General features: G+C 40.4%; 1 protein-coding gene across 4 annotated transcripts in view; it reads left to right on the forward strand.

Annotated features, from left to right (window-relative positions):
• The window catches only part of KHDRBS3 (KH RNA binding domain containing, signal transduction associated 3), a 145768-nt gene that overhangs the window by 71019 nt on the left and 47900 nt on the right, over positions 1-26849 (forward strand). For all 4 annotated transcript variants that reach the window (XR_012064247.1, XR_012064246.1, XM_072949756.1 and 1 more), the window contains exons 5-6: positions 10667-10806; positions 17021-17216. Coding sequence is in view for 2 of the 4 variants with exons in the window: in XM_072949756.1 (XP_072805857.1) it covers positions 10667-10806; positions 17021-17216 (336 nt within the window). In the remaining 2 variants the exon portion in view is untranslated. The remainder of the gene's footprint in view (positions 1-10666; positions 10807-17020; positions 17217-26849) is intronic.

Raw genomic sequence — 26849 nt, forward strand, 5'->3', positions numbered from 1 at the left:
CTAACTAAGGAGAGGTGGTCGCTCACCGTGGGCCAGGGAGTGCCGACTTAGCCAAGTAGGACAGGTTCTGTTTTCCAAAGGCGGCAGCAACCACCTCCCACCCCATCACTTTACACTCTTCCACCGAGAGGTAGGATCCAGCTTCTTCCACCCGGAATCTGAGCTGGCCAGAAAACTCTTTTGCTTAACCCAAGGTCACACAGATTGTCTGCTGTGTTCTCTTCTTAATATTTTATCGTATTAGCTCTTTCATCCACTTTAAGTTACTTTTTGTGTATGGTGTTAGATTAGGATCGAAATTAACCTTTTTTTTTTTTAAATGAACATCCAGTTGTCCCAGTACCATATGTTAAAAAGACAATTCTTCCCCTGTTGAATTGCCTTGGCATCATTGTTGAAAATTAACTGAGTATAAACATATGGATTCGTTTCAGGATCTCAGTTCTCTTCCATTGACACATACTTATCCTTACTTCTGTACCGTCCTCTGAATCACTTCAGCCTTATAGCAAATTTGAAATCCAGGTTCCGTAAATTCTGAAGTTTAGTTCTTTTTTAAAACTGTTTTGGCTGTTCTGGCTCCTTTGCATTTTTGTATGTATTTTACATTTATCTTGTCAATTTCTACTAAAAAGAAAGCTTGCTGGGGTTTTGACAGATAGTGTGTTGAATCTGTAGATCAATTTGGGAATAATTTCTGTCTTAACAATATTGAATCTTCTAGTCTATATACATGAGATGCCTCTCCATTTTTAAAAAAGATGTTTCATATTTTTTCTCAGCAGTGTTTTATGGTTTTCAGTGTATCAGTCTTGGATTTCTTTTGTTAAATATATTTCTAAGTATTGTATATTTTTTGATGTTTTATGAATGGAATTTTTTAAAATTTCACTTTCAGGTGGTTACTAGAGTATAGAAATGCAGTTGATCTTGTATCTTGTGACCTTGCTGGATGTGGTTGTTAGTTTGAATGTGCGGAGTTTTTTAAATGGCATTATTGGGATTTTCTGCATAACAGAATCACATGATCTGTGAATAATTCTGTGAATGAAGAAAGCTTTACTTCTTCCTTTCATATCTGATGGCTTTAATTTTTACTTAATTTTTTTCCTTATTATACTGACTACAACTTTCAATGCATTATTGAATAGAAGTGGTAGAGATAGATATCCTTTCCTTGTTGTTTTGAGTGTTTTACCATTAAGTGTGATGTTAGTTATAGGGTTTTTTTTATTGGTGCCTTTTATCATGTTGAAGACATTCTCTTCTGTTCCTAGGTGTTAAGAGTTATTTTTTAATCACAAGTGGGTGTTAGAGTTTGCCAAATGCGTTTTCTGTCCATTGAGATGATCATGTGGTTTTTCTCCTTTATTCTGTTAATAACAGTGTGCTTCATTACTTGATTTTCAGATGTCAAGCCAACCTTGCATTCTAGGTCATGAAATATAATCCCTACTCAGTCATGATATATAATCCCTTTTATATGTTGCTGGATTTGGCTTACTAATAGTTTGTTAAGGATTTTTACATCTGTAATTATGAGGGATATTAGCTCGCAGTACAGCATTTTTAACAGACTTTTATATTAATGCACACACTTTATCATTTCTGGAGCTCTCTACTTCTTTATGTGGATCGAGTTGCCATATGGTTTTACTTCTTTTCAGCCTGAAAGACTTTGTTTAGTCTTTCTTATAACATAGGTCTGCTAGCAAAAAAAAAAAAAAAAGGTGTTTTTTCTAAGAATGTCCGTTTCACCTTTACCCTAAAGCTTTGTTTATAGGCACACTTTTTTTTTATTGCACTTCACTTTATTGTGCTTCAGAGATACTGTGTTTTTTACACATTGAAGGTTTGTGACAACCCTGTACCAAGCAAGTCTGTTGGTGTCATTTTTCCAATAGCATTTGCTCACTTCATATCTCTGGGTCACTTTTTGGTTAATTCTGACAGTACCTCAAACTTTTTCATAATTATATGTGTTACGGTGATCTGTGATCAGTCATTTTGATATTACTACGGCAACTCACTGAAGGCTCAGGTGATGGTTAGCATTTTTTAACAGTAAAGTATTTTTTAATTAAGGTATGTACTTTTTTTAGATAATGCTATTGCACGCTTAATAGATTACAGTATAGTATAAACATGACTTTTATATGCACTGGGAAACTAAAAAATTCATGTGACTTGCTTTATTGCACTATTTGCTTTATTGCAGTGGTCTAGAACCAAACCCGCAGTGTCTCCAAGGTCTGGTTATGTATAATTCTTGGTTGACAGTTTTTTTCTTTGAGGTGGTGAAAGGCCATTCTTCTGTTTTATGGCCTCCATTATTTTTGATGAGAAGAGTCATTAATTATTTTGTTGTTCTGTACACGATCTGTGGTTTTTGCTCTTGCTGCTGCCCAGGCTTTCTTTTATCTTTGATTTTCGACAATTTGACTATGGTGTATATGTCTGTCTTTCCTGTTTGTTAAGCTTTGTGGCTAGTGGGTTTATATTTTTCTTCAGATGTGTGTAGTTCTCAGCCATTGTTTCTTTCTTTATTTTATTTTTTTTTTTTGCCTTTCTTTTCCTCCTCTACCCACCCAACCCCAGATTCCTGCTGTGTGTATGTTGGTATACTTGATGGTGTCCCAGAGGGCTCTGAGGCTCATTTTTCTCCGTCCTTTTTTCTCTGTGTCTTTTAGACTGAGTAGTTTTCATTGACTTATCTTTAGGTTCACTGATTCATTCTTACTGTTGAACTCCTCTGGTTAACTTTTCATTGTAGTTACTGTATTGTGGTTTTTTTTTTTTTTTAATCTCTTTTTTTGCTAGGCCAGATTTGGGCCCTCTGCTAGGCAGTTTCTTCCTATTGTTTTTTTTTTCCCCCCTGCCCTGGGTATGGGTGATATTGTCCTATTTCTTTGCATGTCTCTTAGGTTTTTGTTGAGAACACCACATTTTAGGTAGTGTATTGTAGCACATCTGATTCTGATCCATCTTATTCCCAGGGAGTTATAGTTGTAGGTTTTTTTCTTCCTTTTTTTCTTTATTACTCTAGTTGGACTAAATCTGCCAAGTCCATCTCCTTCATGGTTTTAAGTTTTGTTAATTTTTTTCCTTCTCACTTTTATTTATAAGCCTGGCCTGCTAGGAGTTTTCTCTGGGCCAGCCTTGCTGAGAGATCAGCCAGTGACTGGTCAAAGGTTGTGTTCAGACACCTGTGTTAGTAAGGCTTCCAACCTCTGCTGGTGGAATCGGGCGTGCATGGACTGTGCCTCCAAGGGCTAGTCAGTGTTCAAGTCTGTCCTGGCTTTTACTTTCTTCCGGGAATCCTTGTGGCTCATTTGCAAGCACACACACTCACTGTCAGGCAAGGCTGTGTGGAGGACTTCGCTTTCTTCATCCTCCACTGTCCATGTGCAAAGCCCTTTATTCGGTTAGAGCTGTGTGAAGAGCAGATCAGGGTCTCTTTGGCTGGTAAATTTTGGGCTAATCTGCCAGTCTGTTTGTTGCTTGTCCCACCCAAAACCTGATTCATTACCAATATTGACAGTGCTGCTGGGCATGAAGTTTTTTCACACTTTTTCTTCAAAATTAAGTGAACATCCTCTGCTGGTTTCCATGGCTTTCCCCGTCTTAGTGGAGCTAATGCGTCCTTTGCGCTGGGGAGGAGGGGTGGTAGCATCTCCAGACAAGATTGCCACAGACTCTGATTTTTCTTACCTGAGAGTTAGCAATTTTTCACAGATAAATTTATTGTATTTTCAATTTATTGTATACCTTCAGTCAGTTTTCAGAGTCCTGCAATGGTTGATTTTAAGTATTTGGTCAGCTTTTGTTGTTGCTTTTTATGGAAAGTCTTTGCAGATCTCCTCAGTTATACTGAAAGTTCCATGCTTTCTCATAACCTTTAATTTTTTTTTTTAACTTAGGTTGTTTTGGACCTCTGTCCGTATGAACATATGTAAGATTTCACTTCATTCTTTTTAATGTCTGTATAATATTTCATTATATGCATGTTCCAGAACTTATTTAATTAGTCTTCATATAATGAACATTTATTTCTTATAGATTACAATTCAAGTGATGATTCCAGGATTAACCTTGGACATAAATATTAGCATATTTTGGCAAATATATCTGAAGAGCACATTTCTGGCAGAGAACGTGCTGAATTTTAATAAATTACTTTTAATGATTTTATTTTAAAGTTTTTTTCCCATTCTCCAAGCTAACACATTTAAATAGATTCTCAACTTACTGGATAGAAAAAAATCCCATTTACACATATTTAATTAGAATGCTAATCAATTTTTTACTCTTCACAATTGATGACAGTGTTAGTGTTAATGTTATAATAGTTTCACTTTTTCAGATGAGAAGCTGAAGTGATAATTTACTAATGACTAGTTTAAAATGTAAAATTGTAAGAATAATTTAGTCTGCAAGCAACCATGTATGACTTGGTTTCCCTACTGATTTAAAAGTTTTATTTCAAAGACCAAGAAAATTGTAACTACAGTGTGTATATCAATGGTGTCTTACGTCAGAAGAAACAGTTAACATCATGTTTGAAGAAGTGGTGTAAGATCAGATAGCTGGACAGTCCAGTTGGTTAAATTTAAGCTTAACCTCAGATGTGACTGGTGCAGATTCCCATGGGATTTTTTTTCCTAACTACACTGTCTGCTTTAAGATGTACTTTTACAAAGATGAAGTATAAAATTAGGCTGTAATTCTAGTTTTTGTGGCACCATTGTGAATCACCTAACTTAGAACAGTGCTTTTCTTTTGTTTCTATTTTTTTTAACTTTTAATTGTATTCAAATAAGTCCTCATTTACGTTCTTTTCACATGGATCTATTTTTAACCCCACACAATTTTGTGTCCTGCCTCCTAACACTTTTCCACAGGGCAAATATTTAGCATTTATGTAGCACGTTTTATTTAGAATGCACTTTACAAATAATTTATTAATTACACATTTTTAGTAAAATGGTAAGGAACACATTAATAGGCTTATTTTAGAGCCATTGAAATAATGGTAGATTCACATGAGTCTTCTGAGATCACAATACCCCAAATAAATTAGAGGAAGAATCCATATTTGCATCTGGACTCCAACCTTCACTGACCATAGTGACCTGAATTTGCCTGCACTTGCCCCACCCCCTCCCCGCTGGTGTTAGCTGGGCGTGACGTCAGCTTCCTTTTTGATGGGTGTCCATGTTACTTTCCTTACTCTGCGATGCCTTCTACTACAGGTTTTAAGTTATTTTTTTGGGTCCTGCTTTTGAATAATAAGGAAGAGAGCATGTTTTTCTATAAATTTACTAAATGTGTTTTGTATTTCTAATTCTGAATAATTCAGTATACTGTCCTGCCAAATCTTTTGTTCTTTCTCAGGTATGCTTGTTTCTTCTGTCATCAGATCCTCTGTTCCTGCTTCAAACTATGGTCCTTCTCTCTCTCTCTTCATGGCCAAATACCTGGGAGAAGCTGCCTCCTTGCCTGTGTCAGGGACTTGCTCGCATTCACACTTCATTCTGCCTGGGTGGCTCCCAGCCCCCCCTTCACCAAAAAGGCTGTTTCTGAAGGCCTTGCTGCCTTTATTGCTACTGGAGCCCAGGAGCCGGGGCTGGGCCTCGCGACAGACGGGAATGCCACACCACTGCCTGTGGCTTTCGTTGTGTGATCACTTGCCTGACCTTCTCAGGTTCTTGCCATGCCTTCCGTCTTCTCTGTGCAGGCCTTTGTCCTGCGCCTTGCTTTATACTGATGGTCAGAGCTGGGTCCTCAGCCCTTCTCACTCTGTGAACGTGCCCCAGGCAACCCTGACTCCTGCTGGCGTGGTCTGCCAGAGGTCCTCACAGCCACCATCAGGCTCGGCTGTTCTCTAGGGGGACTCACAGGACTCAGAAGCTGTGTTACATTCTATGATTATGGTGTATTTCAACCAAAGGATACAGGTCAGAATCAACAGAGAGGAAATGAGTGAGTCAGGACAACGCAGGCTCCGGCTTCCCAGGGTCCCTTCCCAGTGGAGTTCCACAGGACACCTCTGATTGTCCCAGCAACGTGGTGTGACCACACTGTGTAGTGTTGCCACCCTGGGGGGCTCACTTGAGCCTCGTGTCCAGCATTTTTATTGAGCATCAGTCATATAGGCGTACAGTGCCTGTGCCTCTGACCTCAGATACTCAGAGGCCAGCACCACAACCCCCGTTTCGGAGCCAAAACAAATGTTCCCCACCAACCTGGCCAAACAGGTACAGCAGGCCTCAAGCCTCAGGCATGCGGAAACACCCACTAGGGGCTGAGAGGTTATCTGCCTTGATGACACGCCCCTCTCAGTAACGCGTGGGGCCTGCGTAACCCTTCCTTGCTCGTTTCTATATCCGTACCTTTAACTTCTGAATTTCTAAGTCCTATGTCATTGCTACAGGACGTCTCAGTTTTTATGTACCATAGACTATTGCAGACTCAACAGGCACAAAGTTGATCAGATCATGATGTCACTCTGTCACTGATTCTTCTTAACTTCCAGAAACTGGTCGACATTCTTGACTTTGCTCATATACCGCCAGATCTAGTATATTTCCATTTCTAATAAAATTAGACATTGTAAGTAACTCCTGTCCCTGTTCTCCCTGCCACTCCCTGCTGCAGGCCGTCTTTGCCACATGCTGGGATTGCTTAGTGCTTCCATCTGCTGTTTGTGCCTCCTCTGTGTGTTTTTTTCCCTTTAATATCTTTACTGAGATATAAATCACATAGCATAAGATCGCTCACCTACATCTTCACAGAGTTCTGCAGCTGTCACCATAATCTAAGCTAAACCATCCGTATTACCCCCAAAATAAACCTGAACCAGCAGCAGTCACCCCGTTCTTCTCCCTCCACAGGCAACCGCAGATTACTTTTCCTTCTTTTTACACAGCCTTTATGGAGATGTAGTTCACATACTGTACAATTTACCCATTTAAAGTATACAGTTCATAGGATGATTGTATATTCACAGTTACTCATAGCAACCATTGCCGCAGTTTTAGGGTTTCATCATCCCAAAAAGCAACTCCATAGCCAACGGCAGGCACTCCCGAGCCGTTCTGTTCCCCGCGCACTCACACTTCTCTATTTTATGCAACCACTAGTCTCTCTAGATTTACCTGGGTTTTGACATTTCATATAAAACACATACAATATGTCTAGTTTTTTGTCCTGACTCCTTTCACTCACTGTTTTCAAGGTGCATTCGAGTTGCTTTTTCTTGCTGAATAATCCACTTTATGATATACTGCATTTTATCTGCCCATCAGTGAGGACTTTGGGGTTATTTCTGTTTCTTGGCTTTAATAAATAAATAATGCTCCTGTGAACATTCATGTACAGATTTTTACATGAACATATGATTTTATTTTCTTGGGTATTAACCTAAGAGTGGATTTGCTAGGTCAGATGGTAACTATGTTTAGTATTTTTGAGGTGCAACTAAATAGATTTCCAAAGTGACTGAACCGTTTTACATTGCCACTAGCAAGTTACAAGGGTTTCAGTATCTCCACAGTCTTACCAACACTTGATATTGGCTGTCTCTTTGATTTTTGCTACCCTAGTGGGTATGTTCGTGATACTTCATTGTGGTTTTGATTTGTATTTCCATAATGATTAATAATGTTAAGCTTCTTTTCATGGTCCTATTGGCCATTTTGTATCTCCTCGATACATGACTATTCAAATCCTTTATCCTTTAAAAATTAGGTTATGTGTCCTCTTTTTATTTTTACTATTTATTGTTAGTTGTAAGAGTTCCCCATATATTATGAACCCAAGTTGCTTATCAGATAATACGATTCAAAAATTTTGATGGTCTTTTTGTAGCAAAATAGTTTTAAATTTTGACTTAGTCCAATTTGACTGTTTTTTTCATTTGTATTTTTGGTATCTTATCTAAGAAATCATTATGTAACATAAGGTCATGAAGGTTTACTGTCATGTTTTCTTTTAAGAGTTTTCACTTTTAGGTCTTAACATTTCGGTCTCTGCTCCTTTTTCATCTAATTTTTGTGTATGGCAAAAAGTAGTGAGCCCACTTTTCTTTTTTTTTTTTTTTGATGTAGATGTTCAGTTGTTGCAGCACCACTTGTTAAAGAGACTATTTGAAAATCAGTTGACTATAATTTATGTCTGGGCTCTCAATTCTATTTCATTGACCTTTATGTCTGTCCTTTAAGCCAGTACCACACACTCTTGATTACTACAGCTTTATACCAGTCCTCCAACTGTGTTCTTCTTACTCTAGACAGTTCTGGCTGTACTAGATTCCTTAGATTTCCATATAAATTGTAGGATCAGCTTCTCTATTTCTGCAAAGAAGCCAGCTGGGATTTTGATAGAAACTTCCTTGAATCCGTAGATCAGTTTTTTGGGGAGGGAGTGGGTAGGTATTATCATTAAAACAATGTTAGTTTCTCCTGTCCGTGAACGTGGGGTATCTTTGAATTGACTTAGATTTTTAAAAATTTATTCCAATAATATTTTGTAGTTTTCAGTGTACAAATCTTATCTTCCTTTGTTAATTTATTCCTAAGTATGTTATTCTTTTCGACACTACTCTAAATGGAACTGTTTTCTTAATTTCGTTTTGGTAATGTTCATTGTTAGTGTAAAGAAATACAGCTGATTTTTATGTATTGAGCTTTTCTCCTGCAACTTTGCTAAACTCATTTATTGGCTCTAATGTTTTCATGGATTTTTTGTGATTTTCTGTGTACAAGATTATGCCATCTGTAAACAGAAATTGTTTTAGTTCTTCCCTTCCAATCTGAATACTGTTTATTTCTTTTCCTTACATAATTGTCCTGGCTATCACCTTGAGTACAAGGTTGGCTAGAAGTGACAAGAGATCCTTCTCTTGTTGCTGGTCTTAGACTGACATTTTCAGTTTTTCTGCCATTAAATATGATGTTAGCCATGGGTTTTCCTAGTTTGTTGAGTGCTTCTACAATGAAAGTACGCTGGATTCTTCTGTGTATTAAAATGATTGTGTGTTTTTTGTCATTTATTCTGTTGTTATGGTATTAATTGATTATTCAGATGTTAAACCAACTTTGCAATCTTAGTATAAATTCTGCTCAGTTCCTGTGTATATTCCTTTTTTTGTTTGTTTATGCTGCTGGATTTGACTTCTTAACATTTTTTCAAGAGCTTTTGCATGTATATGCATAAGAATATTCTCCTGTAGGTTTCTTTTCTTGTAATGTCTTTGGTTTTGGTATCAGGGCAATACTGGCTTCACAGAATCAGTGAGGAAGTCCCCTCTCCTTTTGAGTTTTGGAAGTTTGTGAAGGATACCATTGATTCTTTTTTAATTGGTTGTAGAATTCACTATACGTCCTGTGGGCGTAGGCTTTTCTCTGCAGGACGTTTTTTGAGTACTAATGTAGTCTTTTTACTTGTTACTATCTGTTGATATTTTCTGTTTCTTCTCTCGTCAGTTTTGATGGTTTGTGTCTTTCTAGGAATTTGTCTGTGTCATTGCATCATCTAAGTTATCTAACTTGTTGGCACACAGTTGTTCATAGTATTGCCAAAACACAAATCTTAAAGTGCAACTCACTTCCTGAAAAACATTAAATACTTTTTAGTACCATCGTCTATAGACATTTAAAGTTGTATTTAAAATGGCTTAAGGCTTTGCATGATTTGGTTTCTACTTTCCCTTCCAATTTAAGACCACCCCTCCACCCCAGGATATTTTTATAATTCAGCCATATACACACAGCCCTTGTTTCAGTTCCCTGGACTCACTATTACTTTGAATCTTAAAATACGCTTTTCCCTCTATCCGGAATACTTTACTGCCCCACTCCTGGTAGCTGGGTCACACTCACCCTTAGATGATGTTTCTTGTAGAGAATCTACTCTCACTACCCTTGGCAGTGTTAGATGACCTTCCTTTTTGATCATTCAGACCTGAACTATGTTTCAATTGTAAAACAAATCATACTTTTATTTATTACATGTTTTTCTTAATGATTATTAAATAGAGTTGGGGATATTAAGGAAAGGGGAGAAATCAAGGATGACTCAGAGTTTCTTAGTTGAATATTTGGAAAATAATGTAAGATGAAGAATAACAAGTTTTCATGACTAAGGCGTTGTATTCAGTTTTGGAAATGCCAAATTTTGCTACTTGAACACTATCCAAATGGAAATAAACCAAAGAGATGTGTACCTGTGGTTCTTAGTTTCCATAAAGCTGCCATGTGGCCTGTTTGCCTTCCTCCTTCGTTGGGTTGTGAGTTCCTTGGCTGCAGGGACCGGGGCTTGCTCCCCTGTGTTTCTGTTCACTGGCACATCGTAGATGTCAGTAACTACTAGTTGTTCGAGTTGTAAATAGTAATGTCCATGTATCAGTTACGTGATATTTTTATTTTATTATAAATACGTCACTTGGAAAGTATGCCCAGCAGAAGGAGTTGTGGCTGACTGTAGAAAATTTTAGTTTGCGGGGAAAATACTGCTTGTTTTTTTATACAATTTATTGATAAATTTTCATTTCAACAAATTCATATCTTGTTTTATGAATTCAGCTGTTTTCCTTATACTTTTTTTCTATTAAAAATTTATTTGCTTCTTGTCCTGAATACTTTACTATCCTCTGTCTTTTGTGTAGGACTATAATGATGAAATCAGGCAAGCACAGCTCCAGGAATTAACGTATTTGAATGGTGGTTCAGAAAATGCAGATGTACCTGTTGTTCGAGGGAAACCTACCTTGCGCACAAGAGGTGTGCCAGCCCCAGCAATAACCAGGTAGGTGTGATTCATTAGGTTACCTTTCTGTTGCTAGAATAAGGTACCATGGCAACAGTTTTAATGTTTCCTTTATTAACAGGCAAGCAGCTCTACCAGTGTATTAGCACGAAGAGTGCGTTCAGACAGTATGATGTCGTATTAAGAGGGTTCACTTTGAACTGAGATACTCCTGGCTTAAATGTAACCTGTACCACTTTGGCTAATGACTGTAACATAAGTTTATTCAGTCACTCACATGGTATTAATTCCTTCATTCTTTAAAATGAGGCTTATTTTTATGTAAGTGATTGCTTTGATACACAAGTGGAAATAGTGGACGCATGTGTTTCCCCAGTGAGCACAGGCGGTATCAGACCAGTCCACTGTCCTGCCTCCAGTGTTGAGCACAGCGTCAGGTACCAGGTGAGCATCCCCATACCTGCCGACGTTTTAGTCCCTGTAAATGCTTTGTCATGTGTGAAGACTCCTGCGTTCATCCAGGCACACAGAATGTTTATCTCTGTCTCTGGATTGATGGCTACTTCTAACATGAAAAATGTTTTAATGAATTTATAAGTCAGTTGAAGCAAACCATAAATTGAGATGTGACTCATATTTTTTGAGAATTATTTTTAATTTTTTAATCTTTGCCTCTAAAAGAACTCAATGGAAATCAGTAACAGATTTTTTTCACTAGTCACTGTATATTTTTTTTCAGATAGAATTTTGCATGCAGTAATTTGAAATAGCTTTCTTCCGTCTCTCCAAGTTTGTTTGGAAGAATAAAAAGTCGGTTTCCCTGTTGCGTGTTTCTGGCCAGCACACTGGCAGAGCAGTCGCAAACAGGTGGCAGTGCAGTGTAAAGTAAACACAGGTGTGGGCATGGCCCCAGGTGGGGCTTTTCCTATACAAACAGGCTAATAATAATGGGATTGCTGCTGCTGATTTAATGAAATAATTTGTGCAGCTGCTAATAGATGGTAGGTCTCTTTCATTTTCGTTTCTTCTAACATTAAATAACTTACTTGAAATTATTAGGAATTACATATTTGCTTTATTAGTTTTCTGTGACTGTTGCGAAGAATTACCACAAATTTGGTGGCTTTAAGCAATAGAAATTGGCCAAATATCTGAAATCAGCATTACTAGGCCACAATCCAGGTACTGACAGCACCACCCCGGAGGCTGCTGGGGACACTTTCCTCATCCTTCCAGCCTCTGGTGCCAGAGGCCCTCCCTGACTTGTGGCCACGTCACTCTCATCTCTCTCCTCCTCCGTGTTGTCTTCTCTTGTCTCCAGGCACTTCCCTCGTGTAAGGATGCATGTGACTGTGGTTGGGGCCCACCTGGGTAGTCCAGGGTATCTTTCCATCTCAAGATGCTTAACCCGATAGCGTGTCTGCGGAGGCCCTTTTTCTAAGTCAGGCGGCATTCACAGAACAAATATCCCTTGGATAGATAGTGTAGGTCACAGGGCACGCCCAGTGACCTCTTTCAGGGGATGCTGTGTTCCTTAAACCAGACCTGCTGCTTTTATTGAAGATAATTTCTAATTTAGTTATCACCTATTAAATGAAGTTGAAAATGTCTTATAAAAAGATGAGGAAGGCAGGAGCTTTCTGATATTTTTTGGAGTATAGTGTCTGGAGAAACACCTCAATCTTCCCAGATGAAAGATTTTTCCTCCTGATTGCAGCACATACACCGCTTGCCATTTTAAACTTGTTCGTTGTCTTGGTGGTGGGCATTCTCTGGTAGAGTCGTTGTTCACCTCACTCTTCAGACCCACAGTTTCAGTCTGTGGCGTAACGGCCTGTTTGTCCTGATCGAACGCCTTTCTTTGGGCGCTGCCTGTCCCCACGTGTTTAAGGAGCCCGGACGCCAGGCACAGCTTGTTACACAGACCCCTCCTTCTTCCCTGCACGTGATTGTGGGCTTCCTTGGTACCAAATCTTCCAAGTACTGTTTTTTAACAGTATAAAATTCATGTTCCTTTGAGAGGCATTCAATGCCCTTCTGTATTTTTTTCTTGAGACCTCTCTCCTGCTTGGGCTTCATGCATTACTTTGCCGTATTTCCCATGTGTTCAGTTCCCGCCCCTCCAGCCCCGCACTGCTGGGTCAGTCTGTGCCCTTCATACTTCTGTTCACATTGTTCTCTGTCTGTAAGTCTGTAGTTCCTCTCCCTGCCCCTCACCTATTTAAATCCTACTTGTCTTTACATGCCAGACTGAAGCCTGTTTTAACAGGCACTTACGTTGTGCCTACTGTTAACTGAATACTTTCTGATCGCATTACAGATACTCACTGGGCGAAATCTCATCACAGCCCTTGAGGTGGGCACTCGTATCTGAAGTCACCTCTTTGCCAGTGGGGGCAGCGGGGCGAGAGGAGTCTGCTGCTTGTCCAGGTCACTCAGCTAGTGACTTGTGGGGCCTGGATGGTTCCAGAAACCATCTCCCTCTCTGTGAGGATCCCTCCCTTGTGTGTTGACTAGAATCTTTTTTTCGTCCACCCCTTCTTCCCCTGCAGTACTCCCGTGGAATTCCCATTCTGTTTCTTAAGTTTTATTTTAATTATAGCCTGATAGCTACGATGAAAAGACTTATATTTTCACTACTTTTCCTCATCAAATCACATGTAGTAACTTGCTAAATTAGTATGTCCATCTAACAGATGAAAAATAAATCGATGTAAAAAATATTAGGATAGAAAACTACCCAAAAAATGACCCTAAGGGTAAGGGTAATACACAAAAGGAACATGTTGTTTTGGAGAGTCGGCCGAGCTGGTCTTTAGATTATGCTCTGAGCTTCCTAGCTGAGGAAAGTGGGGTCATAGAATTCACGGTGTCTGAATGGCTAAAAACAGTAATGAAACAAAGAGAGATGTACTTACTCGAGTCGAGACCGTTGGATGATCCTAGGTAGGTCTTCACCACACCAGTCCCTCAGTAAGTCGTTTTGATTTTAGCTCTGAAGTAAACTTTAATTCTGCTTTTCTTTGATCACCTCTTTCAGCCTGCGCTCAGAGACTGGCCTTCTTTCTGTTCCGTGAGCAGGCCAAGCTGACACACACACACACACACACACCCCACCCCACCCCACACATGTCCCCTTGTTGGAAGCGGCCAGCCCATAGCCCAGAAGCTGGTCCGCAACACCCTACTGGTTACTTAGTAGCATTTGTCAAATGGAATTTACCTTTCTGATTTGTTCTCTTTTTCACTGGTTACTCCTCAGTATAATGTAAACCCGTGAAAGCTCTTGTGTCCCTAACACTTAGCTGCAGGAATCACTCAGTAGATAAATGTTAGGTAAGCACAGCACAGTAGCATATTCTTCAGGCTTTCTGATCAAGTGTTGACCATTTACAGTATTCTTTGTTAATGTCGTTCTTGTCTGTCACGTGACTGGATTTACTAAGGCGCTAGCTTTATGGGGATGGTCATGTGGACAGCACCACTTGGGAATTTCACAGTGGAACGAGTCATTACTGGAATCCTCGTGAACGTTCCCCACTGTTACCACTTCAGGATACCCTTCTGCTAAAAGATGTAAATGACCTAAAATTAAATCCTGCAGTGGGAAGTAATAAGTGTTTTAATAAAACCTTTTCATTCAGTGTCAGATGAGAGAACTAAACTGACTCCTTTTTAACTCAGGAGATCAGGAAGCTTCTTCACTTCCAGAATGTCCTGCACGTCCTGTGAATGCACAGACCCGGGCAGAGAGCATGTCAGGGAAGATTAGGATCGAGGCCACTCCAGGCAAACACTTTCTGTTTAATGTTTTTCTCCATAGGTTTCTACCCGGTATTTCGCCTGCTTCTGGTGATCTGGGCTAGACCATTCTGAACCCTCACGGACTCTCCCTACCCTTCCTTTTTTCAGAACAGCTGGCTTGTTCTGGGTTGCTTTTCCACTGGCCTCGACTCCAGCCCACCTGGCCCTCTCTCCCAAGTGGCAGGCAGAGTTCTCTCCCTGCGTTTGTTACCGGAAATAGCAGGAAGCAAAAGTGAACAAAGCAGTTGAACCCTGCCTTTCTAAGTAGTAAAAACACTTTCACCAGTATTGGGTGCTGACTGTGGTGGTTTTGTTTTAACCCAGGACATTAGGCTGAGCCATTCACTTGACCTTTTATCAACTTTTATCTAATTGGGGACATTTTCAGCTACAGTTTCTTTAAATATTTTAGTTGCCCTTTTCTCTCCTTGTCTTGGGCTGTAGTCCCATGCTAGATCTTATGACTGCATGCCCCAAACTGTACGCCGGGATGCTGGGATGCTGCCCCAGACTCACAGGGTTACCGTGGATCGCTTAAAGTTTCATGGGGCCCCTGCAGTAGTTGACAACTTTTAGGCACTACCCCATTCTGAGCAGTGTGGCACCTCAGCCTGTCAATTTGAATCAGCTTTTCAGCTAAAAAATAAATAAGTTCCCATTGATTATCATTATAAATCTCATCTACCAGGACTTTTTCTGTTCCCATTCCCATGTTATCAATCCTGCAGTTCCGCGCTGCCCTGCGCTTCCTTCGCAGTGTCCTGAGCCCTCCGCAGTACCGCGGGGTCTTGGTGTTAGCATGTCCCTTCCGTCGAATCCTCCTCTCCCCAGAGGACCATTTAAAGCAGTGCTGACACTGTGCTGCTTAACACCATCCCCATGGAATTTCAGACACTTAAAAACGAATCGCCAGAGTGTCTGTTATAGCCAAGTGTCCGGAGCTTATGACTTGTCCACATTCAAATGACTCGTCTAAAGTTCTATCACAGGTACTTTCTGTGATTCCATATACCCAGTGGGCACATAACCTCACAGTGTTGATGGTGACAGGAAAGAACTGTGAGCTTCTTAAATATAAGTTTGTGTCTTTCAATTTGGTAAAATACTTAAATTTATGTATTCAAAAACTGACTGTTTTGTGACCTTGGATGGAAGGGAATGGGGTATTAAAGAGGCAGGAGTCTTAATTAGTTTGAATATACACAGGTTGACTGAAATACACAAATGAGTTAGGTGTGCCATGAGGAGAAACTATTCTTTAATCACATTGAAGATTTTTCTAGATATATACTGGAGATAAAAAGACAAGACTAGAAAAATTATAGTGTATCAGTACCGTTGAGAGAGACTGAAATTTATATAAATTGTTGATCTTCACTGAGTAGAAAATGTGCTAAAGAGTTTATATGTTCTGTCATTTTTTCTTCACCATACTGCTAAGAAATGGGTTCTGAATCCCATTTCACAGTTGAGGAAACTGGAAAGTTCAGACTCTTGATTAGCTTGAATGTTAACTGGAAGACGACAGTTAAGTCAGCACAGTCAGGAGTTCATTCAGGTCTGGACCCCGGGTCCATGCTCCTGACCGCCAGCTTTACTGGACAGGTTTCGATGGCCTAGTATGAGAAAAGAAGTTCTACTTTATAATACTCCAAAAAGGGCTAAAACAAATTCCCTAAAGGTGAAAGTCATAGATTTTGCCTCTTTTTGATGCTCCTGACAGTTTTGAGAAGTACCGGTCAGGTTTTTTGTAATATGCTGAACAATATTCCATTATATGAATGTACCCTAGCTTACTGATCCATTCATCTGTTGAGCAAAGGGCATCTTGGTTGTTTCAGTGACTGATTTCAAATTTTCAATTTTCAGTTATTCATTGCAGGTATGTGGGAAAGTGGTTGGCCTACGAGCTTTGTATTCCATGACCTTGTTTTACGTGCTTACTGGGTTGAGGGCTGGGTTTGTTACGCTTGCTTTGCTTTCTTTTGTTCTTGTTGATTCTTTGGGAATTTTTACACAGAAATGATGTGACCTGCAAACACAGTTTTCTTCTTCCTCCATCATCTTTAAAGTTTTCTTTCTTTTTCTTGTCTTATTGAATTAGGTAGGACTTCCAGTGCAATTTTAATAGGAGTGGTAAGAGTGGACATCTGTGCCTTGTCCCCAATCTTAAGGGGAAAGCACTCAGTTTCTCCCCATTCTGTGTGACATTAGTTGTAAGTTTTTGTAGGTGTCTCTTTTAACTTGAGGAAATTTAATTTGAGGAAATGAGATACCTGTTTCTCATTTGCTTTAGTTTTATTTTCCATATAGTTTTCTCTCCTTTCTTTCTTTCATTTTCTTTCCTTTTTTTGCAGATCTGTGACTTTTCTGGGGGTGTAAATGCATGTGAACAATGGAATGTTAGAGGGTGCCGTGAATATTGCTAACCTGACCCTCCTGCTTGCAGGGGAAGGGGAGGAGTCACAGCCCGGCCAGCTGGAGTTGGGGCACCACGAGGGACACCGGCGTCCAGGGGCGTCCTTTCCACTCGAGGGCCAGTGAGTCGGGGAAGAGGACTTCTTACTCCCAGAGCAAGAGGAGCGCCCCCGACAGGGTACAGACCGCCGCCGCCGCCCCCAGCACCGGAGACCTATGGAGACTATGTAAGTGCAGATGGTTTGTGACCCAGACACAGCAGCAGCTGCTGTGGCCAACACCCCTCACCTCGCCGTAGCTCTGAAGTACCCCACCTGCTTTCAACAAACGTTCATTGAGTGCTAAATAAGGACTTGGTACTAGGGGCAGAAAAAAATGAGGAAGAAAGAACCTCTTCCGTCAAATAGGCTAAACCTAAGATATGTGGAAGGTGACTTTGGGCGGTGGGCAGGTTCAAGCCTGGGGTCGAGGAGCTGTGTTGTTAGGCCCTCGCAGGACTAACACAGCGTGCTTCCGCCTTCCTCTCCTGGCTGCCTCTGAGTGATGCAGCCATCACAAAGTAATTGCCTAGGTTTACCAAGCTGTTTCTACCCTTAAGTGTTTCCTCTTCAGCTATGCTGCTGCATATGGGTTCTTAGTGGAAATTCTCTTCTGTGAAGAAAATAACAGTTCCCAGTTTTTTTTAATTAATGCAAATCAGCTTTTCCATTTACCGTTCAGTAATTCTTTGATATGGTTCATGACTTACTTAAGAGAAAGAAAATATATCCATGAAAACGGGCAATGCGATGGGGGTGGATTCTTTAACAACAGTACAAAACCCCTGGGATTCTTTCTGTGACTTTCTGGTGTAACATAAACGAAGAAAATAAGTAGTGAATAGATGTTCTCGGTTAGTAATTGAAAGTATTAAAGAAAGAGTATATGAACTGCTGTCAAAGAACGGGAAGCAGGGACAGGCCTAAAATGCCACAGCCGGTCAGTTTTCCTGTTTTCCTTTAATGAAGGTCTCTTGCTAGGTGACACTGCGCAGTTTCTGGAAGGTTGCAGGAATCCCCCAATCCACATTCAGAGTCATCTGCAGGCACTGGAAAGATCTGAGTCTTTGTCCTGGTCACGCTGAACTGGGAAAGTTGAAGTTGGTCTTCCTAGAATGTACTGAATTAGTTATTCCATTGAACTGGAATAATCATAAGTTAGTTTCTAAACTCCATGAGAGTGGGGACCCCCTTGCCCAGCCACCTTTATATTCCCAGCGGCTAGTGTAATGTCGGCACATGGGAAGTCTTTAATAAATGTTTGCTGAGTGAATGAAGGTCCTCAAGACTGAGTTTCTGAGAACTGCTGCCTCTGATGTGCTTTCTCTGCCCAGCTGCGTCCTGTGCGCTTTCTCGTCTTTGGTCACGTAGCAGTCTATGCGTAACTTAATTATTACATATAGCTGTGCAGTGCAGTCATTACTTAGTACGCGTCTGTTTCCTAGAAGATTGTAGCCTTCTCAGGAAAAGCACTTTGTCTCTTAATTAGTCTCCAGCCACTTGTGTAGTTTCTGGCACATTGTAAACATTTGGTGAATGTTTACTGGGCTAGAAACCCTGCACAGAGACCTGGTAAGTTTGCCTAATGAAGGCTGCCCTTGATCTTTTCCAAGTCAATTACTGTAACTGTGCGGTTGGAAGAATATGAGAGCTGGCATTTGGGAAAAGATCTTTTCCTCCTTATCCCTGTCTTTTGGTGCTCAAAGGGCAGTTGCAGGTTACAAAGACTAGTTCTGTGTAGCTCCTAAAAGTAACAGAATCACATATTACAAATCTCATCTCAGGATAAGAATGAACTTTCAAGAAGGACGGAGCATTTAACGCGAAACTGCTCTGCGTGAGGCACTGACGTTTGTGTTAATATCATGTTCTCACAGCCGCTCCACGAGCTATTGTGATCCTTTTGTACAAATGAGAATTTAAGGTTGGGGAAGCTGTGTCTCTCCCAGAGTCACAAGGGAGGTAAAGAAGGAGCAGGTGCAGGATTCACAATTGAAGGCCTGTAGAAGGACGGAGGATTGAGTTAAGTAACGTCTGTGGTCCCTTGAATTTAATAATCCTCTGGTTTTAAGGGAACTCAAGTAGGTAAATGGAAATTGAGAACCATTAGGACGAATGCGATGGGCTTGGGATTTTAAAAAGTAGTAACTGACGAAGCATTATTACATTTATTGGCAAAAATAAAAATAGCATTTTCATTATTTAAGAACTTCAGAGCACCTACATCTCTAAAAAATAGGCTTGTCATTCCTTTGGAACTAAAAAATATAATTTTTAAAGATTTCCTTGAAACATATTTGTGGTAATAAATGTTTTATTTCTATAAAACTTGTTGGTTATATCTAACCAATTCAGTTTATTTAACTTTCATTTAACATTTAGTATCTGAGGCCATTATGTCCAGAATAAAAGATGCAAAAAATCGTATCAATTGCTTATTTAAACAAAAAAGGGATGAAACCTTTTCTTTCAAATCTTGCCACAACTGCTACTTTTTTGAGAAAGTATTACACATTTCAGCCCTTAAAGTACTCAGTATTCTTCAGATTTTGTGTACTTAGATGAAAATTTTCGAATACAGTTTTACACCCAAGGGAAACTCAATTAATGGTATATGTTAAAATTATTTTTAATAAATAGTTATAGTATGCCCATTGTTAAGAATGTTCTTTATTAGCCCAAGTAAGAAACCTGGTAATTTAAAGGTATTTCCTTGTCAAAATGCACCTATTGAAACTTGACAGATTTTTCCCAAGGTGGACTGAAGATATATGATCGTTTATAATGTCAAGTGAGCCAACTGTTCTTCATCAGAGTCACTATCACAGAATATTCCCTGAGTATGTGTCACTGAGAAGAACATCTGTTGGCAAATAAGTTGTTAGACTGTGAGCGCATCATTATTACAGAAGTACATACAACACACGGTCAGCAGGCACCTGAATAGCACTGGCTAATTGTCGGTGAGACGAGATTGCTCTCAGTGAGCACGCGTCTTCTAAGAATAACTCTAAGAATACAAGGCGATTCAACTGATTAGCTCTTTTTCCAAAAAAAAGAAGAAGACAGATAATGGATGTGTTTTCAGCCATTTGTGTATAAATTGGGACCTTCTGCTCCACTTTTAACTTAGTAAAATTAGACATAATTACAGTAACTTCTCATCTCTTTTTTGAGAACAAGAAGCCCCTCTTTCCCAAAATGACGTTGATTCATTACTTATGTCCAAATAATTAAATAACTGACAAATAATTAGTGTAACCCAGAATACATTCAATGAGAGCACTTTAACAATTCAAAATGTTGGTGTAATTATACAGAAAGACATGTTTAATACTTCCTGGCAGAGCCCAATTTACATACAAATTTCTAAAGTGAAATCATTTTTGATAAATTGCTTTAGGCTCCACATGCAAGGAAAACACACGTTCAGAACACAGTTGGGCCTCCATACCTGCAGGTTTGGCACCTTCGGGTTCAACCAAACACAGGTAGAAAATATTAGAAAGAAAATTCCAGAAAGTTGCAAAACTTGAATTTGCCCCAGGCAGGCAACCATTTACAAGCATTTACATTATATTTACAACTATTTAAATAGTATTTACATTGTATGAAGCATTATAAATAATCTGGAGATGATTTAAAGCACGAGAGGGGACGTGTAGGTTATATGCAAATACTACACCATTTTATATAGGAACCTGAGCATCTGTGGATTTGGGTATCTGAGGGGTCCTGGAGCCAACCCCCCATGGATTCTGAGGGACGACTGCAGGTGTGTGTTCCCCAAACATTCATTATGGTGGTGTTATCACTGTCTCTGAAAAACCTAGTCCATTCCCATCATATCACCTAATATTGACCTGTTCCAGATCTAAATCTCTAGGTCTGGCCTCTCCTTTGAGCTCTTCTGGCACCCCTTTCCTGTGATCCCCTTCCTGGAAGCTGTGACCTGGGCCATCGGGGGCCTTCCTCCTCCCAGGGCCCCTGTTTAGGTGAATGGCACCACCGTAAACCCAGACTCCCAGGGCTCACGTGTTCTTATCCCCCATCTCCACCCAGGAGACAGGTCTTCTCACTTCTTCATAAGTAACTGTTTGATCTCCAACTCATCTGTGTCTCAGCTGCTTTAGTTGAGACATTTGTCCTCCTTAAGAAACATTCTTGCCAACCTCCCTGCGTCCAGCTGCTACTCTGCTGGGTCCTCTCACAGTCCCTGTGCTTGTCACAATTTGCAGCTGTTTGTTTGTATGTGTGGTGTTTTCAAGTCTGACTTCTCACTAACTTTAAATCTCTGTTTACTCTTTTATTCCTACCACCTAGCATGTAGGAGTGCTCAGTAAACCCTGGTTGTTTAGATGGATGGACAGACAGACAGACGATTGCCATAGCCTCCTTAATCACACCTTCGCTTGTGGTCTTGCGCTACCCCTGGGTCCTTCCCTTAAATGATGTATCATTGGTATTATTTCTAGTGTTCTTTCTAGGGTCTGAAATCTGATAATGCTAGTCTCACCAGCCCCAGAATATAAGAACGTTCAGAAGTTCAGGCAGATAAAGTTGAGATGCTTCCAATTGCTGTCTGGAGGCTTTCTTGACTGCCCTCCTGCTCAGCCTCAAAGCCCCCTGCTCTCCCCACATTAACCTTGTATCTCCAGCAGTACCCATTGCAGTTCCTTCAGATTACCAGGACTTGAACTTGAACACTATGTTGCTTTTTATGTACTCTTGGTCCTCTTGCAGTCCTTTTTCTTGTTCTGTCCCTATCATTTCTTTGTACTATGTGTTCTTCAATTGTGAAGCCACCTGGTCCCAATCAGGCACAGGTAGCAGCATCCTGACTGCACCTTGCACCTGCCTCTGTGTCTGCTTACTTGCCCTTGTTCCCCGAAGACTGGATTTCTTTAGGGCAGGAGCTATGACATTTTTTAAAAATCTGAGTTTCCCCAGAGCTTATCACAGGGCCTGACATTTTGGAGATACTAAATAAACATGTGAAGGATGGCTTTTATTAATGCCAGCTAATTCTGTCATTCCATGTGTCATGTGCTTTGTTAAACATACGTAGTGAAATAAGATTAAAGCTAATTTTAGAAACATTTAGTGAACTAATAAATAAGAGAGACAGTGCAGTTTAATAAAGAGGATGCTATTCTGAGATGTAAAATACTTTGTTACTAACCCGCTTCTTGTTAGTATCACCATCTATTCTTTTCTTACGTGTTTAACCATTTTAGTTAAGGTACTTTACCTGTAAATCAACAGGTTAGACCAGATGCTGTTCTAACCTCTTTTCCAGCTTTTAAATTCTATGATTGATTGTTTTCTGAAACTTATTTGGTTTCCACTATCACCCTAAAGGTGTTCTTCTAATACGAAACTGTGTTTTCGTCAAATAGAAATCTTGATATTGAAAAGAAAGTCACAGAATAAACAAAGCAATCATTCTAATGAGAGAAACAAGCTTAAAGTGGACTGGCTATGCATCTTTTGAGTTCTAAAACAAGTTTTGAAAAAATAATTTTGAAAGTGAGGGGTTTTTTTCCCAAATGCAGACTCACCTTTCAAGATGTAGAAATAAAATTGTCTTAGAAATTTAATCATATTATTTTTAACTCATTTAATTATGACTGCACAAGCTGTCTCTTCATAGGAGGTATCTGCCATTCACTAATATCCCTGGATATCTTAATGTTGTGTAATCGTTCTAAGCTTTTGCGTCTGAGCTGATGGGTTAATCACCTTTAAACACGAGTACGGTTGGGCATTCTAGATGGAATCACACAAGTCCCTCAATGCGGAAGCTCGCTCAGATACTTGATGTGCTCTGATTATCCAGCTGTGTGATGTTTACTGAACAGAAGGCGGAATTGTCCTCAAACCACCCCACATGGTGTGGTAGTTCCTGCCTGAGCGAGGCGAGGGGTGGCGGGGCAGGGGACGTCTTTCTCTGAAGCCTGTGCTCTGCCGTGGGCACACGCGTTACAGGAGGAGATGGAGGCTCCTTGGGGCTGGCGGGCAGGATGGAGTAGCAGAGCCAGGTACACCCGCCTGGAGCACGAGATGCCTTTCTCTCCAGATCCTCCATCAGGGCTGCCCCACAGGATTTTGATGTGCAGTGGAGCACGCAGTCCTGCCCTGCTGCCCCAGTCCCCACAGCGCTGACAGGTGGCGCCCTCACCTGGACAGCAGGAAGGAAGGTCACTAAGCCACAGTTATAGGGAATACCCAGCCTGCCCTGTGCAAGGACGGACGTCCCATCCAGTTACCCGCAGGATGAAAAGTGGATGAACTGAGATTCGATCCCAGGTTCCCTGACCCAGAGTATAAAGCTTTTATTCACAACGTTCTAACTTGTGTAATGTTATGACCTAGTAGAAATGAGAAAGTAAGTGAGGAAAGAGTACAGGAACCAGCTGGGGACACAGTCACAGTGGTGTACCACGGCATCCCTAGCCGTGGACCATTCTTCCAAAGTGATGCCCTTCTGTGGTCTGTCTTGCCAACTGAAGAAGATCCGGGGCTTTCTAGATGCTTTTTTGTAAAATCGTCAACGTCAGTCTTAAAGTCAGAAGTTATCGCTTTAACTTACTATATGTTTGGAAGGACACTACCTGAAGCAGATGCTTTCATTTGGAAACCACAAAATTAGAGAATAGTATTCTAACTGTTTCAGTCTTTTAATATTTTTTCTGATGCAGTAATCACAGAAAAACAACATACTCTTCAATTTTTTAAGGTTGATGGAAGAAAAAGGCAGTTGCCATTTATTGGGCATTTAGTTTATAGAACAAATTAGTGCATTGGGCATTTTCCTATTTTTTTTTAATTGAAGTGTAGTCATTTACAGTGTTGTGTTAATTTCTGGTGTGCAGCGTAGTGATTCAGTTACGCACATCTTAGCTGTCACTTCAGCCCCATGAAGTAAGTATGATGATCTCCAGACAGTTTAGAGAGGATAACTATTTTTTCCCAAGTCACACTTGCAGTAAGTCATCAAACCCGTGTGCGCTCACTTCCTCACAGGCGCTCTTCTCAGCTCTGCACGTGGATCTGTCGTACCCTTAAAACGCCACCATGAGGTGAGTGCTTTCTAACAGCCACACAGCTGATCAGAGCAGATCTGGAGCTTAGAGCCCAGCCGTCTGGCTCCAGAGTCCACACTCCTCCCCAAGACCCAGTGCTGCCTGGACCAGTTGGTTTTATCTGCGTTCAAACTCTGTATCTATGAACAGAGAAGCTGACAAATGAATGGGATAACTCATTCAATTACTTCAGACATGAAGTTTGCTTTTCGAAACTTGGAGCACAGGGTCGGGATTGAGGAGTTGGTGGTTTGACCAGGTTTTCAGCTGCTGGAGGGTATTCCCTCATAGGGCTTCTTGCCGTTGGTTAACTTAATCCAAGTTCAAAGAGTCCGAGATGGTTCAGAACGGAAACAGGCCTGGAAGCCTGTGCTGCCCATACAGACGTGCCTTTCGCGCCTGTTCTCTGGCACTGGGGCTCCTTAGAGCTGTGGAAGCAGGAAGCACGCAGCCACCACCACAAGCAGTGTCCTCATCTGTAAAACGGCACCTCAGGGGCCACCGTGTCTCCCCTTGCCCCAAGAATAAACTCTTCTGAAATTTTGTCAACTAGGATCATCAGTGAAAGACTTTGGGGGAAACCCAAATATATTTTTTAAATGTACATGTAATTCTTTAGTGTAGATTTTGCTTAAAGTTTCAGTGAAGTCATACTCCTCCTTCTTTTGAAAACTCACCTGAAATTTTAATTATATGACGAGTCTGGGAGAGTTTTATTACAGATGAAAGTTGTACCGATGGCAAATTTTCCCATTGCAGTGACTACTGGCATAATTTTGTGACAGTTAACTAATCTCTAAACTGCTTCAATTATCTTGTTTTCCATAGTGAGAAATTTAATTTAAAAAGAGTACAGATTGTGAAAAGGTTATTTATGAAAATGCATTTTAAATGTGAATTGAAAAGCCTAGGGACACCCTTTTACTTTAGATAAAAAGATGAAGGGTCTGTAATTTCTTACATCCATTTTACCAGAAGCAAGAATACGAGCGGTTTGCAATTGACTTGAAACGTCTATCAGGAGCTTCACAAGCCTGTCTCTTTCCTAAATTGCTTGAAAAGTTGACCTATTTTAGGAATGTAAAACTTTAGGAAATAACTTCAGCTTTTAAACTTATGAACATGAAGAGGTTTTGTTTTGGGGTTTTTTTCCTCTCCTTACTTTAAACAAAAACAACCAGCAAAAGTGCTTTATCAAGGGAGTAGAGGACTCTGAAATGACAATGTCTCTAAGGCACGGAAAGCCACTTCTGCCGTCATAATTAGGCTTGCCCGTCCGAGTAAGTTGAGCGATTGTATTTGAGCTAATGTGATGGATGTGTCATGTCCCTCAGGTGAATTAGAGCCGAGGCAGGGAGGGGACTCGAGAACCACTAGATTAGTCCTCTGTTATAATGGATTTCCTACAAGAACCTGCCAACTTAATTTTATTGTTTTCCTTGAGCCTTTAAGCCCCATGCATAGAACTGAGTCCTTGCCTGCAGGTAGATCAGAGTCTGAGAAGGAACAGCTGTCACCTTCACTTTGAAGCCTTCCATGATCCCCTGTATATTTCAGATGGTCTTTCTTTATTATTTGATATGTATGCATCCTGCTTAGAGAGATGTGACCACTCCTTTATTGGTCTTACTGTTTCTCATTATATTTTAAGCTGATGATAGGGGCCAGACTTTTTATCCACAGAGCCTAGAATTTAGTAAGTAATCGATGTTTGATGTCTTGATTCAGAAACAAAGCACAGTACTATTCCAGATAAGAACACTTGTAACTGGCTTACATACACAGTATTTGAGGAGGCCCAAACAAGGAAGACTAACTGCTTGATGGGCTGTGGAAAGACTTTCTGGAGGAAGGAACATTTAAAGCAAACAGGAGAGGGGGCTAGCAGCACTCAGGCAGGAAGAGCCAGAAGGCTTCCCGTGAAGATGCTGCTGGTGTGGGGACAGCAGAAGAGCTTTGGTGGTGGTGTGGTACTGATGGAGTTGCATCATCTTTTTATTTGTACCTTTATATTTAATCTATTCAGTTTGTCATAGGTAGACTAGAGTGTGATCGAGTATGGGGTACATAACAGTGCATGGAATCTTGAAAGATACTTTAGGGCTAAAGCGGTTTAGAGTGAAACCACATTATCAGGTTGGGTGATGCAAAGGGAAGGACAGCTGGCCATCTGGAGATGTCCTCATGGTGTGGCCTTGCCCTGGGGACTTCACTGTGGTACAGGATCTGGACCTCAGTTTTATAGGACCAGGCACTACATTACAGTGATTAAAAGCAAAATTGGGAGCCAGACTGACTAGTTTCAAATCCTTGCTGTGTCTTTAGTTCCTCTGTGACCTTAGGTAAGTTGTTTAACTGCTCTGTGTCTCAGTTCCTAATCTGTAAATGGAAATACTAGTGCTTGTCACATGGGGTAGTTAATGAAGATTAGATAAATTAACATATGGGAAGTATTTAGAAGAGTGCCTGGTACATAAAAAGTAATATATAAGTATTTTTATTGTTGGTTCAGAAATCTAATTCTTCAGTTTAAAATGTTGCTCCATCTTTCAGGCCAACTCTTGCTAACTGTGCCTCAAACATTAATATATGAAAAGCAGAGTTTCCAATACTGTTCAGACCCCCCAGGAAGATTAAAGTTAAAAAGATAACTTCAAGGGTTAGCTGGAATGGGGTGCAGAAGGAATTCTGACCCACTGCTGAGGGGATGTAAATCAATACAACTACTTTAGCACCA

Source organism: Vicugna pacos, chromosome 25 (genome assembly GCF_048564905.1).
Source record: "Vicugna pacos chromosome 25, VicPac4, whole genome shotgun sequence".
Lineage (NCBI taxonomy): Eukaryota > Metazoa > Chordata > Mammalia > Artiodactyla > Camelidae > Vicugna > Vicugna pacos.